The sequence below is a fragment of the Palaemon carinicauda genome, unplaced genomic scaffold (genome assembly GCF_036898095.1).
Source record: "Palaemon carinicauda isolate YSFRI2023 unplaced genomic scaffold, ASM3689809v2 scaffold111, whole genome shotgun sequence".
In the NCBI taxonomy this organism is placed as follows: Eukaryota; Metazoa; Arthropoda; class Malacostraca; order Decapoda; family Palaemonidae; genus Palaemon; species Palaemon carinicauda.
Window position 1 is genome coordinate 184,422 of NW_027168605.1, and position 18,896 is coordinate 203,317.

General features: G+C 41.7%; 1 protein-coding gene across 1 annotated transcript in view; it reads right to left on the reverse strand.

Moving 5' to 3' along the window:
- Positions 1–956: 956 nt before the first annotated feature.
- Positions 957–18,896, reverse strand: part of LOC137635294 (ankyrin repeat and SAM domain-containing protein 6-like) — a 28,869-nt gene continuing 10,929 nt past the window's right edge. Inside the window, exons 7-11 of the mRNA XM_068367761.1 lie at positions 14,506–14,645; positions 6,353–6,482; positions 4,984–5,125; positions 3,332–3,581; positions 957–1,643 (exon numbers count right to left, since the gene is read on the reverse strand). Coding sequence (XP_068223862.1) covers positions 1,168–1,643; positions 3,332–3,581; positions 4,984–5,125; positions 6,353–6,482; positions 14,506–14,645 — 1,138 coding nt within the window. The 3' untranslated portion in view covers positions 957–1,167. The remainder of the gene's footprint in view (positions 1,644–3,331; positions 3,582–4,983; positions 5,126–6,352; positions 6,483–14,505; positions 14,646–18,896) is intronic.

Below are 18,896 nucleotides of genomic sequence, written 5' to 3' on the forward strand. Positions count from 1 at the left end.
AACTATTGATTAAATACTCTAACATAAAGCACAGGCTTGCAGGTTGTGTACACCTTACCTAAAGGTGAGTGGAGGTAACTCTCGCACATTATTCTGGCCTCCTTCATTGAAACTAATTACAGTACATTAAAATTTGTCCCAGTGGCCTAAGATGTAGTTAGTTACACTGACCAGCTTTTATTTTAGTAACAGGTAAACAGTCTTTTCAGCATATTGTGGAGCCCAATAGGTTACTATTATTGATCAGCCATTATATCAAACACTGGCTATCTTTTGCATTGGAAAAATTGTAAGATTATAACCTGATTGTCATGTCTATCTGGTGTAATAAATTACCTAATCTTGTTCTTGAAAAAATACTAAAATACTATTCACATTTTGAGTCCAATCAGCAACGCTTAAAAGTCAGTTGAGAAATACTTTCCATCAAGAGCAAGAAAGGGATCGACTTAAGCTTCCTTTCTGTAACTATCATGCCCTTTAACTACATACGATTGTAATGTCTCGGACACTGTACTGTATGCCATTACAAGATGGATGTTAAAGGTGTTTTATTTTCAGGGTGACAGATCTTCAAAAAAAAAAATAGACTAAAACCAATATTACAGTTGTCTTCGACATCCATAATTGGAGGATCTATAAAAAGTTAAAAACTCTAAATTAACATAAACTACATAAATTATCCAACTGTATATTTCCAGTATTCTTTCAACAGTGTTTTATCCAACAAAGGTCTATTTCACTAATGTTAAATATCCACCCTGGTATGTATATCCTTTGTCACCCGCCAAAATCACTGGTTATTATCGATAAATTTTCTCTACTAGCTACATTGTGAACAGATATATGAAGTCCTATATAGATAGTAGGAAACCTTGCTAGTTTACAATCAAATGAGCCCTGATTTTGTGAGACAAGTTGAAGCTCTGAACTGAATGGTATGGAAACCTGAGAACAACAGTTTCTTTGGCATTATAATTATCATTATTACTATAGTTGTTAATGCTCCGTACTCAAGTTAAGATTAACAAATGTGGTAATATATTACTACAATTATAAAAAAAGTATGTAATTAAGATTATGGATTTATTAAATTAACGGTTAGTGTTTTATCTTTTGTACAATGAATCACGGAATGACCAGATATTTGATTGCGACGTCTTGATCTCATTGATTAACTTTGGCTTTGAGACTAGCAATAGCTTTTAAGATTTTTTCTCTGGCTGGAGCAGTAGATATACCTAAATCTTCGAGGTCTTCATCTGATAGTTCTAAGAAAACATCCAAGTCCACTTCCTGGTCAATAAACAAATCTAGATACTGATTAAGAGCCAGTTTCTGGAGGACCTCCGACAACTGCCCCGACCCCAGACTGAGCGTCAGGTGATGGGACGAAGAGCTGGTCTCGTTCTGCTCCTCTCCTATCTGCGGAGTCAGCGTTGCGGTGGAATGGGACGACTTCGAGGATTTCGAAGACTTGGAGGACGTCACTGTCTTGAGGGACGATCCTCCCGAGCCGCCGCTGTCCAGCGAGGACCCCAGGAGGTTGCTTTCCCCGGTGCTACTGCCACCGCCGACTTTCTTCTTGTCGAGGCCCCTCCTGCCGCCGTTTTTCAAGATGTGCCCGAGGCCTCTTGCTTCACCTGCAAGGTTAAATGGGATTTCTTCATCTCTACAAGGAACAAACCGTTGTCTCCAAAAAAAATAGTTAATACAGTGTACAGAAGGTCCTCAGTTTACAAACCTTTGGAGATATAAACACAAATCCAACAGAAAATAACAAAAATTAGATAAAGAAATACTGTAATAAAATATATCATTTAACCCTTTTACCCCCAAAGGACGTACTGGTACGTTTCACAAAACTCATCCCTTTACCCCCATGGACGTACCGGTACGTCCTTGCAAATTAATGCTATAAAAATTAATTTCATATTTTTGTTAATTTTTTTGAGAAAATTCAGGCATTTTCCAAGAGAATGAGACCAACCTGACCTCTCTATGACAAAAATTAAGGCTATTAGAGCAAATTAAAAAAAAATATACTGCAAAATGTGCTGGGAAAAAAATAACCCCCTGGGGGTTAAGGGTTGCAAATTTCCTAAGAGCCTGGGGGTAAAAGGGTTAATACAATAAGCAAAATGACATTTGTAATAACTTCTAATCTTTTCATATGAAACCTGACTATTTGTTGACTTTTGTAGCTGGAAATCATAGGCATGAAATTCAGGTTAGGCCTACAATAGGCCAAAATTTAAAAAAATTTGACTTTCAAAGATTGTAAGATGAGGACCTTCTGTATAGCTAAAAATTTCAACGGGGGATTTTGAGTTGGGAGAAGTCTAATTGGAAAGGGACCTCTGGTAGTGGTTTCACTCGCCCCAGTTTTAATACCGACACCCTTTAGGGGAGAGCGAGCTGGGTATATTCCTGACATTTCATGCAACTTTTTCTCTGGTATATCTAGCAGTATTCATACATTTGAAATGGTGTTTTAAGGAGCATTTCACTGGGTGACACAGGTTCCTTGCCCAGAAATAGATTTTTCCTTCATCAAAATCCCTTTTTTATGAAAACTATAAACTCACTTTGCAAGTTAACAATACTTTATATGAAAATTAACAAGAGAGTACTTTTTGACTATTGAAAGGTTGCCATTGCTGATAACTCGATTTGTTAACATTTCTAAAAGACTAGAGATGTAAAAAAAACAAATTTTATCAATGAAAAGTTTGAATATTGCAGAGATTTGCAGACCTAAAGTTGGTGAAGCTCCCCCTTTTTTTTTTTTTTTTTTTTTTTTTGCAGAGCAGAAAAATTACTTAGATAAATCCGACAAATCTTACATTTTCTAAATCTGATACTTCATATATATTCTTTTAATCTTACATGATTGACGCTGAATACATCCACCATAAAGAAAACAAAAATAGTTTCTCTTTCGATAGGATTTAAACCTCATAATTTTCAGACTATTATTATGATTATTATTTTTATTATTATTACTGGCTAAGCTTAATCCCTAGTTGGGAAAGCAAGATGCTATAAGCCCAAGGGCTTCAACTGGGAAAAATAGCCCAGTAAGAAAAAGGAAATGAGGAAATAAACGATATGAGAAAAAACAATGAAAATAAAATATTTAAAAAAAACGCTAACATCAAAAAAGATATTTCATCTATAAACTATAAAAAGACTTATGTCAGCATGTTCAACATAAAAAAAATACCTTCACTGCAAGTTTGAACTTTTGAAGTTCTACCAATAGTTACAACAACCTAAAGTCAAATTCTCGACTAACGTACTGAAGAAAAAATCTAAAGTACAACAGTACCTGAAGACTGGGGACTTGGTCCCGAGAGCGAAGACCCAGGAGACAATCGTCCCCCACTTCCCATGCTGGATTTCAAGAGGTGCGAATTCGTGGCATGGTGGGGGGGTTCGACCGGCCCGCCCGGCACTATTCTCCGTCCCGGAGGCATCACTTTGGAGACAAAACCGGGTTTCCCACCCGTCGGAGATATAAGTGGAGGGACCATGTTCTTCATGGTTTCGGTCACATATATACTGCCGCCTTCAAAATCCTGTAATTTATTTCATTAATTATTATAGTGGATACTGTAACATCTTATTTTCTTAACTGAAAGACTTGAAATATGAAAAGAAATGAGTAAGGGAACTATCCTTCACTGATTAATTCTAACAATCTTGGTTTTTATTTTGTAAAGTGCAATACTACAGGTATATGGTATTATACAAGTCTTATTCTCGGCAGTGAACCAATTTTCGGCATGATCTTTCTGAAAAATAGTTGAACCGGTGGACCTTATGAAGTTCAAATTAAGTTCAAACTTAGTACACATGACTTTTTTTTTTTTATAGTTTACAAGTTACTTTTTTTTTTAATTGTTATTGTTTACAATGAAAGAAAAAATAAAATATTTTTAAATTCTAATATACTACCTTGAACTTTAAAATCAATACCTCTCCACTCATCATCTCCCACTTGCCACTTCATAGTCCTCAGCCATGTAAGCCTGGGTCTTCCAACTCTTCTAGTGCCTTGTGAAGCCCAGCTGAACGTTTGGTGAACTTATCTCTCTTGGGGAGTGTGAAGAGCATGCCCAAACTATCTCCATCTACCCTTCATCATGATCTCGAGTAATCTCTATTAATGTTTCATTTCTAATCCTGTTCTGCCATTTAACTCCCAATATTCTTCTGAGGGTTTTGTTCTCAAATCTACCAAATCTGCCTCTTCCATTTACAATTCTTATGTTCATGCTATTTCGAGGTTACAATCGTGAAGATTATAACAGTGATTTTATGACTGCATTACATTCTTTATAATAATTATTCTTTTGAAATATCTTTTGTATACGCTGAAGAAAACTAGAAGGGCAGTCAGTAAAGCGCAGACCTCCGCCGCGGCAGCGTATTTCTAGACCTTTTGCTCGACCTTTGACCTTAACATGTATTAAATGGCATAGATTTTCATACTCAAATATGAACCAAGTTTGAAATCTCTGTGACAACAATGTCCAAACTTATGGCTGATTGTGTTAATTGGTTATTTTGTTTGACTGTGACCTTGACCTTTTAAAAATTTAATCATTCCCAGCTTTTTACATAACAGTTAATCCCTGCAAGTTTCATTACTCTACGATTAAAATTGTGGCCAGGAATCTGTTCACAAACAAACAAATGCAAAAACAGGGGGTAAAACATAACCTCCTTCCAACTTTGTTGGCGGAGGTAATGACTGTATAAACAGAGTAGCCTACTGTGCTGTATACTGTATTTATAAAAGTATTGCCTAATCTACTATACAAACAAAAAAAAATAGCTAAAACCAAAACATAATTATTCATAAGATCAATTTACCATCACATATATTACATCGTTGATGGTCGAAACTGCAAATCAATTTACTTACATTTCATCTAAATCATACAGAAAACTGAAGGCGAAAAAAAATATGTTTACCATAATTGGAGGCAATCTGAATTCCTGCGGTAGGATTGGATCGTAGTGTATCGGCACCATGGGAGGAAACGGGCAGATATCGGCCAGACTGTCATCTTCCGATGTTGATCGGTGCACCTTCACTCCCTTCACTTTGTTGAATCTGAGAAGTTAAAGATTTTAAACTTTCTACTCTCAGTCAATGTATGTGTCATTTTTTTCTTATATCGAGGTACTTTTTGTGATCAACTCAGTGAAAGGGAGGATCAATCTAGAATGCATTTGTCATTTTAAAAAAATCAAGGTGCTTTACTTATTGAGAGCTGATCTATCAGGTAAAGAGAAAGGCATACAGGTAGGTAGTGTGTTCGAAGAGAAAGGTACTATTTGTGTAATAATAATACTGGTAATTAACCCTTTTACCCCCAAAGGACGTACTGGTACGTTTCACAAAAGCCATCCCTTTACCCCCATGGACGTACCGGTACGTCCTTGCAAAAAAATGCTATAAAAATTATTTTTTTCATATTTTTGATAATTTTCTAAAAAAAAAATCAGGCATTTTCCAAGAGAATGAGACCAACCTGACCTCTCTATGACAAAAATTAAGGCTGTTAGAGCAATTAAAAAAAAATATACAGTACTGCAAAATGTGCTGGGAAAAAAATAACCCCCGGGGGGTTAAGGGTTGGAAATTTCCAAATAGCCTGGGGGTTAAAGGGTTAATAATAACAATTGATGATGGTTCATAGCAAGGTCTGACGTGTGTGCTGTATATACAGTATTAAGTTGAACAGTAAAATGAATATAGAATTACTGTATAGCTGAGTAATGTGCAGCCATTCCCTGCCCCTCCCTGGTCCTCGCTTGAATATAGAGGAAGCTTTGGCACTGATTATATATAGATATGGTCATTCTCTAGGACACTGTCCTGTCCCCCGTCTCCGCTGCTCACGAGTGATCGTCACACTCGGATGACACACGAGTTTCTGCTGGCTGGCCAACACCAACCATATTGCGACGACTGTTTGATACCCTTGACAGTGAGGCATTTGTTGACTGAATGCCCCATTTATAGCACAGAAAGAAATAGATATCTGTTTGAGGCTCGGGGTGAGGATGGCAGGTTCATCCTTGCCAAGATCCTTGGACAGGATGTGTCGTACAATACTAGTGGCATTTTCAAATTTATATCAGAAGCAGGTCTTCTTAATGCTATTTAACTTTTATAACATATTTACTTTTCTGGTTTTAATTGAATATTCTTTTAATCTTTATTTGTAATAAACGATATCGGCGTCAATGACCTTCAATGTCAGAATGTCAGAGAACTTCAAATCAATCAATCATGAGAGATCTTTAGACCTTTAAACACATGTACGTCACTGACCTGTTTGACACCCGATTCCACCAGTGCTTGAGACCGTGCTTCGACATGCTGGCTACTTCTTGGGAACTCCCTCTCTGCTGCGACCAGCCAACCTGAGGTACGAGAATTCGTCTGAGCACAACATTGATGTCTATCTTATATAAGACATCCTGGTATTGTTTACATTGTCACTAATATAATTAACTAGTTACTAAAAAAGTCTCCTGAACATTTCTTCATAGAATATGCCTAAAACTGCTTATACTGTCACTAATAAAATTATTGTTTTACTAAAACTTCCCAAACATTTCTTCATAGAATATGCCTAAAACTGCTTATACTGTCACTAATAAAATTATTGTTTTACTAAAACTTCCCAAACATTTCTTCATAGAATACTGTATGCCTAAAACTGCTTATACTGTCACTAATAAAATTATTGTTTTACTAAAACTTTCCAAACATTTCTTCATAGAATATGCCTAAAACTGCTTATACTGTCACTAATAAAAATGTTATTTTCATTAGTAAAATAAATTTTTGAATATACTTACCCGATGATCATGTAGCTGTCAACTCCGTTGCCCGACAGAAATCTACGGTCGGGATACGCCAGCGATCGCTATCCAGGTGGGGGTGTACACAACAGCGCCATCTGTGAGTAGGTACTCAAGTACTTCTTGTCAACAAGAACTCAATTTTCTCCTCGGTCCACTGGTTCTCTATGGGGAGGAAGGGCGGGTTCTTAAATTCATGATCATCGGGTAAGTATATTCAAAAATTTATTTTCCTAATGAAAATAACATTTTTCAATATTAATCTTACCCGATGATCATGTAGCTGATTCACACCCAGGGTGGTGGGTGGAGACCAGCATACATGTTAACAAAGAAGCTAAGTGTCCCGTATTTCATTTTATCAGTTATTCAAAATAACAAACATAAAATAAATAAGTACCTGGTAAGGAAGTCGACTTGAACTATTACTCTGCCTTTTTTAAGTACGTCTTCCTTACTGAGCCTAGCGGTCCTCTTAGGATGCTGAACGACTCCTAGGTGCTGAAGTATAAAGGGCTGCAACCCATACTAAAGGACCTCATCACAACCTCTAACCTAGGCGCTTCTCAAGAAAGAATTTGACCACCCGCCAAATCAACCAGGATGCGGAAGGCTTCTTAGCCTTCCGTACAACCCAAAAAACAACAATAAAAAGTATTCAAGAGAAAGATTAAAAAGGATATGGGATTATGGGAATGTAGTGGCTGAGCCCTCACCTACTACTGCACTCGCTGCTACGAATGGTCCCAGGGTGTAGCAGTTCTCGTAAAGAGACTGGACATCTTTGAGATAGAATGATGCGAACACTGACTTGCTTCTCCAATAGGTTGCATCCATAACACTCTGCAGAGAACGGTTCTGTTTGAAGGCCACTGAAGTAGCAACAGCTCTCACTTCATGTGTCCTTACCTTCAGCAAAGCAAGGTCTTCTTCCTTCAGATGAGAATGTGCTTCTCTAATCAGAAGCCTGATGTAGTAAGAAACTGCGTTCTTAGACATCGGTAGAGAAGGCTTCTTGATAGCACACCATAAAGCTTCTGATTGTCCTCGTAATGGCTTTGACCTTCTTAAATAGTACCTAAGAGCTCTTACTGGGCAAAGTACTCTCTCTAGTTCGTTCCCCACCAAGTTGGACAGGCTTGGGATCTCGAACGACTTAGGCCAAGGACGGGAAGGAAGCTCGTTTTTAGCCAAAAAACCGAGCTGCAAGGAACATGTAGCCGTTTCAGATGTAAAACCTATGTTCCTGCTGAAGGCGTGGATCTCACTTACTCTTTTAGCTGTTGCTAAGCACACGAGGAAAAGAGTTTTTAATGTGAGGTCCTTAAAAGAGGCTGATTGGAGCGGTTCAAATCTTGATGACATTAGGAACCTTAAAACCACGTCTAGATTCCAGCCTGGAGTGGACAACCGACGGTCCTTTGAGGTCTCAAAAGACCTAAGGAGGTCCTGTAGATCTTTGTTGGTGGAAAGATCCAAGCCTCTGTGGCGGAATACCGCTGCCAACATACTTCTGTAACCCTTGATCGTAGGAGCTGATAGGGATCTTACGTTCCTTAGATGTAACAGGAAGTCAGCAATCTGGGTTACAGTGGTACTGGTTGAGGAAACTGCATTCGCCTTGCACCAGCTTCGGAAGACTTCCCATTTAGACTGATAGACTCTGAGAGTGGATGTCCTCCTTGCTCTGGCAATCGCTCTGGCTGCCTCCTTCGAAAAGCCTCTAGCTCTTGAGAGTCTTTCGATAGTCTGAAGGCAGTCAGACGAAGAGCGTGGAGGTTTGGGTGTACCTTCTTTACGTGAGGTTGACGCAGAAGGTCCACTCTTAGAGGAAGAGTCCTGGGAACGTCGACTAGCCATTGCAGTACCTCGGTGAACCATTCTCTCGCGGGCCAGAGGGGAGCAACCAACGTCAGCCGTGTCCCTTTGTGAGAGGCGAACTTCTGAAGTACCCTGTTGACAATCTTGAACGGCGGGAACGCATACAGGTCGAGATGGGACCAATCCAGCAGAAAGGCATCCACGTGAACTGCTGCTGGGTCTGGAATCGGAGAACAATACATCGGGAGCCTCTTGGTCATCGAGGTAGCGAATAGATCTATGGTTGGCTGACCCCACAGGGCCCATAGTCTGCTGCAAACATTCTTGTGAAGGGTCCACTCTGTGGGGATGACCTGACCCTTCCGGCTGAGGCGATCTGCCATGACATTCATATCGCCCTGAATGAACCTCGTTACCAGCGAAAGCTTTCGATCTTTTGACCAAATGAGGAGGTCCCTTGCGATCTCGAACAACTTCCTCGAATGAGTCCCTCCCTGCTTGGAGATGTAAGCCAAGGCTGTGGTGTTGTCGGAGTTCACCTCCACCACCTTGTTTAGCTGGAGGGACTTGAAGTTTATCAAGGCCAGATGAACTGCCAACAACTCCTTGCAATTGATGTGAAGTGTCCTTTGCTCCTGATTCCATGTGCCCGAGCATTCCTGTCCGTCCAGTGTCGCACCCCAGCCCGTGTCCGATGCGTCCGAGAAGAGACGGTGGTCGGGGGTCTGAACAGCCAATGGTAGACCTTCCTTGAGAAGAATGCTGTTCTTCCACCACGTTAGAGTAGACCTCATCTCTTCGGAAACAGGAACTGAGACCGCCTCTAGCGTCATGTCCTTTATCCAGTGAGCAGCTAGATGATACTGAAGGGGGCGGAGGTGGAGTCTCCCTAACTCGATGAACTGGGCCAGCGATGAAAGTGTCCCTGTTAGACTCATCCACTGCCTGACTGAACATCGGTTCCTTCTCAGCATGCTCTGGATGCATTCTAGGGCTTGATTGATCCTTGGGGCCGACGGAAAAGCCCGAAAAGCTCGACTCTGAATCTCCATACCTAGATAGACAATGGTCTGGGATGGGACGAGCTGGGACTTCTCTATATTGACCAGGAGGCCCAGTTCCTTGGTCAGATCCATAGTCCATCTGAGATTCTCCAGACAGCGACGACTTGTTGGAGCTCTTAAAAGCCAGTCGTCTAAATAGAGGGAGGCTCTGATGTCTGCCAAGTGAAGGAATTTCGCAATATTCCTCATCAGTCTGGTAAACACAAGAGGTGCCGTGCTTAGGCCAAAGCACAGGGCTTGGAACTGGTACACAACCTTTCCAAAGACGAACCTTAGGAAAGGTTGGGAGTCTGGATGGATGGGGACGTGAAAGTACGCGTCTTTCAGGTCTAACGAGACCATCCAGTCCTCCTGCCTGACCGCTGCTAGGACCGACTTCGTCGTCTCCATCGTGAACGTCTGCTTGGTGACAAAAGCATTGAGAGCACTGACGTCCAGCACCGGTCTCCAACCTCCTGTCTTCTTCGCTACCAGGAAGAGACGGTTGTAGAAGCCCAGGGATTGATGGTCCCGGACTATGACTACCGCTTCCTTTTGTAGCAAGAGCGACACCTCTTGTTGCAACGCTAGCCTCTTGTCCTTCTCCTTGTAGTTGGGAGAGAGGTTGATGGGAGATGTAGCTAGAGGGGGACTGCGGCAGAACGGAATTCTGTATCCCTCCCTTAGCCACTTCACAGACTGAGCGTCTGCACCTCTGCTCTCCCAAGCTTGCCAGAAGGTCTTGAGTCTGGCTCCCACTGCTGTCTGGAGAGGAAGGAAGTCAGAACTTGCCTTTTGCAGACTTGGAACCCTTCTTGGATTTGCCACGGTGACTGTCGGCACGGGTACCTCCTCTGCTGGAGGTTCTGCCACGAAAGGGCGGGATGAACCGAGTTGCAGGAGTGTCTACTGCTGCAGGGCGGAAGGGTCTAGGCACGGAAGGTAAGGTTTTAGCCTTACGTGCAGAAGATGCCATCAGATCATGGGTATCCTTCTAGATAAGAGAGGCAGCCATCCCCTTAATCAGCTCCTCCGGAAACAGACACTTGGAGAGAGGAGCGAACAACAACTCTGACTTCTGGCAAGGAGTGATACCAGCCGATAAGAAGGAGCAAAGATGTTCTCTCTTCTTGAGCACTCCCGACACGTACGAAGCCGCAAGTTCACCAGACCCATCCCGAATGGCTTTGTCCATGCTAGACATGATCAGCATGGCAGAGTCCCTATCTGAAGGGGAAGTCTTCCTGCTTAATTATTATTATTATTACTTACTAAGCTACAACCCTAGTTGGAAAAGCAGTATGCTATAAGCCCAGGGGCTCCAACAGGGAAAATAGCTCAGTGCGGAAAGGAAAAAAGGAAAATAAAATATTCTAAGAAGAGTAACAACGATAAATATCTCCTATATAAACTATAAAAACTTTAACAAAACAAGAGGAAGAGAAATAAGATAGGAGAGTGTGCTCGAGTGTACCCTCAAGCAAGAGAACTCTAACCCAAGACAGTGAAAGGCCATGGTACAGAGGCTATGGCACTACCCAAGACTAGAGAACAGTGGTTTGATTTTGGAGTGTCCTTCTCCTAGAAGAGCTGCTTACCATAGCTAAAGAGTCTCTTCTACCCTTACCAAGAGGAAAGTGGCACTGAACAATTACAGTGCAGTAACCCCTTGGGTGATGAAGAATTGTTTGGTAATCTGTGTTGCCAGGTGTATGAGGATAGAGGAGAATATGTAAAGAATATGCCAGACTATTCAGTGTGTATGTAGGCAAAGGGAAAATGAACCGTAACCAGAGAGGAGGATCCAATGTAGTACTGTCTGGCCAGTCAAAAGACCCCATAACTCTCTAGCGGTAGTATCTCAACGGGTGGCTGGTGCCCTGGCCAACCTACTACCTATAAAGGCTCCCAAACACCAATCGAGGAAGTTGAAGATCTCGAAGGCACGAAAGACTCCCTTCAACAGATGATCCATATCAGAAAAGGACCAGCAGATCTTCGATCGTCTCATAGCCAACCTGCGGGGAGAGTCAACCAGACTTGAGAAGTCGCCCTGGGCAGAGGCAGGAACTCCCAAGCCGGGTTCCTCTCCCGTGGCATACCAGACGCTCGACTTGGAAGCAAGCTTGGTAGGCGGAAAGATGAATGCAGTCTTTCCCAGTTGCTTCTTGGAATGCAACCACTCTCCCATAACCCTCAAAGCTCTTTTAGATGATCGTGCGAGAACAAGCTTGGTGAAGGCAGGCGCAGCAGACTGCATGCCCAGAGCAAACTCGGAGGGAGGAGAGCGAGGGGTTGCAGACACAAACTGCTCAGGATACAAGTCCCTGAACAATGCAAGGATTTTACGAAAGTCTAAGGAGGGAGGCGTAGACTTGGGCCCTTCAAAGTCAGAGTGCGGCTCATCCAAGTGTGCAGCTTCGTCATCCGATACTCCATCCTCCGAAAGCTGAGTAGGAAGTGGCAAAGGCAGAGCAGAAAGCTGAACGGCTGAATCCGGCAGTACGGGTGCATGCATAGCTGCGGATCCAACATCATGCCGCTGCTGGTCAGTCTGCGAGCTGGCAACAACAAAAGCAGAGTGCTGGAGCGTGGGAGGGGCTGCGGTGGGTTGCGGAGCATGCTGTATGGTATGCGGAGCATGCTGTATGGTATGCGGAGCATGCTGCATGGGTTGCGGAGAAAGCCGCATAGTGCTGGAACCCGGCAGCTCTACAGCACCTTCCCACTGCTGATGCGGTAGCTTACGCATGTCAACGGATGGAGCAGCAAGAACATGCGTCTGGCAGGGTGGACTGCGCATCGGTGGTGGAGCTCTCACAGGTGGAGTGTGGGAGCAGGCAGCCGCAGTATCTGCTGAGCGCACAACCTCGGCGGGTTGTAGGTTAACAGGTGCAGTGTTAACCTTCTCAGCATGATACTCCTGCATGAATGCCGCAAGCTGAGACTGCATAGTCTGCAGCATGGACCACTTAGGGTCTACCGTGGTTGGAGCAACAACAGACGGAGCAGAAGCCTGTTGTGGAACCACTCTACCTCTCTTGGGAGGTGTGGAGTCATCAGATGACTGCAGCGAGTCCGAACTGACCCAGTGGCTACACCTGGGCCGTTGGACTCGCTCGGAAGGGACCTTACGTTTGAGCGGTCGTGAGACCTTGGTCCATCGTTTCCTCCTGGAAACTTCTTCCACAGACGAGGAATGTAAGGGCTCATTCGTCTGTTTGTGGATGGGACGATCTTTGGCAGATACGTCCGCAACCACTAAGGATACATCCGTGCGCCGATCAAGGCCTGCCGAACCCTTTGGTCCTTCGACATTGCTTCTCCCCTGGGCTTGGGAGCTTGCAAGAGGTCCCGGACTGGGAGGACGACTGGCACGCACAGATGTACCCTCATGCGCAACACTGACACTGACACTTTTCACATCACTAGCACTGATAACACTTCCCACTGCACTTTTCGCTTTCAGCTCTCTGACATCTGCCAAGAGCTGATTACGGTCATTAGCCAATGACTCCACTCTGTCACCGAGAGCCTGAATGGCACGCAACAAATCCGCCATGGATGGCTGAGCACTAGTAGCAGGTACGGGAGTCACCACCACAGGGGAAGGAAAAGGTTGAGGGGCATGGGGAGAGGAAAAATCCACAGAGCGAGAAGAACTCCTCCTGATTCTCTCCTTCTCTAACCTACGTGCATTTTTGAGGAATTCGTTAAAATCGAATTCCGAAAGCCCAGCGCATTCCCCACATCGATCTTCCAATTGACAGGATTTACCCCTACAATTGGAACAAACGGTGTGAGGATCTATAGAGGCCTTCGGAAGACGCCTAGCACAAGTCCTAACGCTACACTGCCTGTACTTAGGGACTTGAGACTGGTCAGACATCTTGAATTTTAGAAGTAGTCAAGGGGGAATTCCAAAATCTAGCAAAGTTCGTTAACAATTAATCCAAATTAATTCCAAAAGCTTGCTAAGCTAATGATAAAGCTTCCTGAATAGCGAAGGCTAAACTCTAGAGTGAATACATCACCAAATCGTGAACAACAACTAAAATTAACAGCGTATCCAAGTAGGTCTTGCCGGCGGCACGACAGAGGAAAAATTGAGTTCTTGTTGACAAGAAGTACTTGAGTACCTACTCACAGATGGCGCTGTTGTGTACACCCCCACCTGGATAGCGATCGCTGGCGTATCCCGACCGTAGATTTCTGTCGGGCAACGGAGTTGACAGCTACATGATCATCGGGTAAGATTAATATTGAAAATTATTGTTTTACTAAAACTTCCCAAACATTTCTTCATAGATTATGCCTAAAACTGCTTATACTGTCAATAATAAAACTTTAGTTTGTAACTAAAACTTCCTAAACATTTCTTTTATAAAATATGCCCATATGAAATCATAAAAGAAGAAAGGGGTATGGATGTAATTAATGATGTTAATGTAAAAAGGATTATAATGATGATGTTGAGTAGGAAGAGAGAAATGAATGTTGTCCATTCTCAGGGATTTATTCCACTCAATTTATAACAATTATTGGCAACCAGTAAGAAGATTTAACAGTTTTATGTGGTTTACTGTTTATGTCAACAGCGGACAAAAAACACAAGTGAAATATCAGCATCTGTCCTTGTTTTGCAAGACCAATTCTATACGAAAGACCTAAACAATGCTCATCCTGGCGATATCCAGCATTTGTGAATAGGAAGACAAAATAAAAGCCATATTTATATTAAAAAAATGGTCACTTGCCTGAGCTTCCACTAAAATACTCATGATATCAATGTCGAGCGTTTCACTGGCAAAATCGTAAGCCATGTATCCTCGGTGCGCTACTTTGTTCGTGTTGGCTCCGCACTTAATCAGCAATTTGGCCATGTCTGTCTGTCTAGAATTAAAAGAAAAGTGATCTCTAATTGTTGGTGGCTTTTTATCCCTTTCTTTCTACAGTATTGACAAAAAACCATGTATTCTCCATATAATCTCCGTCATCTACGTAAATTTTTGATAAAGTTTAAAAGGTCGATATAAAATATAAATCTTCCCTAGCTTTAAAATATGTATCTATCTATATACCAAGGCACTTCCCCCAATTTTGGGGGGGAGCCGACATCAACAAGAAACAAAACAAAAAAGGGGACCTCTACTCTCTACGTTCCTCCAGCCTAACCAGGGACTCAGCCGAGTTCAGCTGGTACTGCTAGGGTGCCACAGCCCAACCTCCCACATTTTCCACCACAGATGAAGCTTCATACTGCTGAGTCCCCTACTGCTGCTACCTCCGCGGTCATCTAAGGCACCGGAGGAAGCAGCAGGGCCTACCGGAACTGCGTCACAATCGCTCGCCATTCATTCCTATTTCTAGCACGCTCTCTTGCCTCTCTCACATCTATCCTCCTATCACCCAGAGCTTTCTTCACACCATCCATCCACCCAAACCTTGGCCTTCCTCTTGTACTTCTCCCATCAACTCTTGCATTCATCACCTTCTTTAGCAGACAGCCACTTTCCATTCTCTCAACATGGCCAAACCACCTCAACACATTCATATCCACTCTAGCCGCTAACTCATTTCTTACACCCGTTCTCACCCTCACCACTTCGTTCCTAACCCTATCTACTCGAGATACACCAGCCATACTCCTCAGACACTTCATCTCAAACACATTCAATTTCTGTCTCTCCATCACTTTCATTCCCCACAACTCCGATCCATACATCACAGTTGGTACAATCACTTTCTCATATAGAACTCTCTTTACATTCATGCCCAACCCTCTATTTTTTACTACTCACTTAACTGCCCCCAACACTTTGCAACCTTCATTCACTCTCTATGTATAAAAGGTAATATTCTTTGCTTTATCATTTACTTTTTCATTTATCAAACTGAAAGCATTTCCAGGATTGAACCTAAATATTCAATATTTTAGACAAATCAAAAGAAAAACTATATAGTAAATAGTTTCACATCTTTAACATGATCAAATTGAATGTACAATACTTACTTTATAAAGTCTATATTTCATGCATATTTTAGCATCAGGTAAAAGAGGGTAAGACAGCAAAATATGAATTAACAAGTAGCATTAGCAAAATATAAACTAAAACAGCAAGCCAACATTCTATTAAAATCACAAATCTTACTTTTTACATAAACGCAAGTGAAAAGAAAAGCTGGTAAAAATTTAACGAGGCAGTTAAAACTACCGGTTGCGGCATGCAAGAAGTCAAAACGTTGGTCTTTTGCTTTCCTTATGATAGAAATATTGGCAACTCCCATTATTGCACTATAGGTAACAATGAATTTTCACAGTAAAGGGATTTTGACGAAGGAAAAATCTATTTCTGGGCTTGACCTGTGTCGCTCCGTGAAATGCTCCTTATAGCACCATTTCTAAGGCATAAATACTGCTAAATATACCAGAGAAAAAAGATGCATGGAATTGCCAGGAATAAACCCAGCTCGCTCACTCTAATGAGTGTAGGTATAGTAACTGGGGCAAGGATAGAACCACAACCATAGGTCCCTCACCAGTTAGACCTCTCCTTCTTCAATATCCCCCGGAACTACGAGGTGCCGTTCTACAGTACAGAAGATCCCCAACTTACAAACATTTGGAGATACAAATATCTAACAGAAAATAACCAAGAGAAAGAAATACTGTAATAAAGGGATTTTGACGAAGGAAAAATCTATTTCTGGGGAGATACCTGTGATGCCCGGTGAAAAGGGTCCTTCCTTACACTTTTCTGATATAAATACTTCCAAATATACCAGAGAAAGTTAAAAGCATGGAATGCAGAGGTTACTACCCTCGCGCGAGCACCCTGAGGGTGTCGTGTATAAAGCAGGGGCGTGTGAAAACCACTATTCACAGGCTGTCTTCCAATTAGCTAATTCCTTCGTCAAAAGGGATGGGCCGTTACAGAGGCACCAGCTACGTTACCTGAACCACACCACCGACACATGACGCGAGCGCCATCTGAACAACATCCTTCTTTTAGTGTTTGTTAGTGCGACCGGCCTTACGCCTTCCGCGGTGATGGCGGCCATTATTGTTTAAGTTCATACGTTTCAATTTATTTTGTTTGCCCGTTTGGTACTATTGTCATTCTAGGTTCATTTATAAAACAATATTAGATCATTTAATACAGTAAGCAAAATTTTATCTTTAATAACCTGATATCTATTTCATATGAAACCCGACGATTTGTCGACTTTTGTAGCTGGAAATCGTAGGAATGGGATTCAGGTTAGGCCTACCCTAAGCCAAATTTAAACAAAATTTGACTTACAAACATTTTCCCGGAACCTATCAATGGATTTTGACATAGGAAAAATCTATTTTTGGGTGAGATAGCCATGTCGTCCTGATGGAAGTTCCTTTGGGCAGCATCCTACTGTATAATATATCTGCGAGTGATATTACAAGAGAATTACCGTCAGGTATCACGGGGTTCTAACCCCCGGAACGATATCCTAAGATAACATGTATAATCAGGGACGTATCCGTAGATAACCATAGATATCTGCACCCCAAACAGACTTAACCCAGTCTAGGAATCTAAGGAGGAGGATAGGTGAGGAGCCGTTACATATCCTCTCCCTTCATAGTACTACTCATCTCTGATAAACTCATTCCAATTTTTGCAGCTTACCTACACGTTCGTTTATTTGTCAAGAGCGCCTTTGCAGCTTACCTACAGGTTCATTTATTTGTCAAGAGCGCCTTTTCTCAGCTTTTTGGATTTTTTCCTCGCACGATGGCTTCCCTTTAGTCGTCAAAGTTGTGTACCCTCCTCTTTTACAGTTTGATTTAGCTAAGCTTGTAAGTTGAGGACCTTCTGTATGCAGTCAGGTGATAACGCGGATATTTCTAATTTCTTCGCTCGGTTTTTCTATACCAACAAGTTCCCAACACCCGGAATAGTTTGCAGTCCTTCACGGACATTAATTTAACTTAAATTTAAACATGAACGGGCAACTAATCACGTTATTCTGATTTCACTCTTTAAAGAGAAACCAGAGCCTATGTAGGACGTTGTACCACGCTCTGATTTTTATATTGTTATTATTATTATTATTACTTGCTAAGCTACAACCCCAGTTGGAAATGCAGGATGCTATAATCCCTACAAGGACTCCAACAGGGAAAATGAGCCCAGTGAGGAAAGGAAATAAGGAAATAAATAAGTGATATGAAAAGTAATGATCAATTAAAATAAAATATTTCAAAAACAGTAACAACACCGAAACAGATATTTCATATACAGTATACAAAAAACTTATGTCAGCCTGTTCAACATAAAAACATTTACTGCAAGTTTGAACTTTTTGAAGTCCTACCGATTCAACTACCCGATTAGGAAGATCATTCCTTGGTCATAGCTGGAATGAAACTTCTAGAATACTGTGTAGTATTTTGCCTCATGAGGGAGAAGGCCACACTATTAGAATTAACTGCATGCCTAGTATCATGAACAGGATGGAACTGTCCGGGAAGATCTGAATGCAATAGATGATCAGATGAATACGGAAAGCTAGTCAAATATCTAACAATGCCAATGAAACTGAAATGAGAGAATTAATTTTTAAAGATACGAGAGATATTGTTGTAGCCGAAAGACTTGAAAAGTCTAAAATCGAGGCCTTGAAATGGATGAAAAAACACATTGGCTGAGAACATAATGGGCAAAAAAGATATTTCAAAAAAATTAGCTAAACTTTTGAAACCTCTGGCATGTTACAACTTGTGATTTCTTTAGTACGACTCACCACTACACTCTGTTATAAAATTTTTGCTCAGGACACTATCATACTGTGAAATGATCTCCCAAAAGGAATGGGTGAATCAATGGAACCTCTGAGTTTCAAACATGACCAAAACGTTTCTTTGCCGAGAAGATTAACTTGAGTCTCATTCCAGAAGTTACCTGTTACTTTCCGTCAAAATTGTTATCCATCTCACGTAATTTGTTATTTTTTACTATTTTTCTTTTATAGCTTGATTTTAACTCTCATTTTTCCCACACAAAAAAGTTTTTCCTCTGGGGGCGCTTAGTATTGTGGCATTTTGCTTTGCCAGCTATGGTTGCACCCTTTGCTTGAAATGATAATATTAAAGGCTTGGGGTAA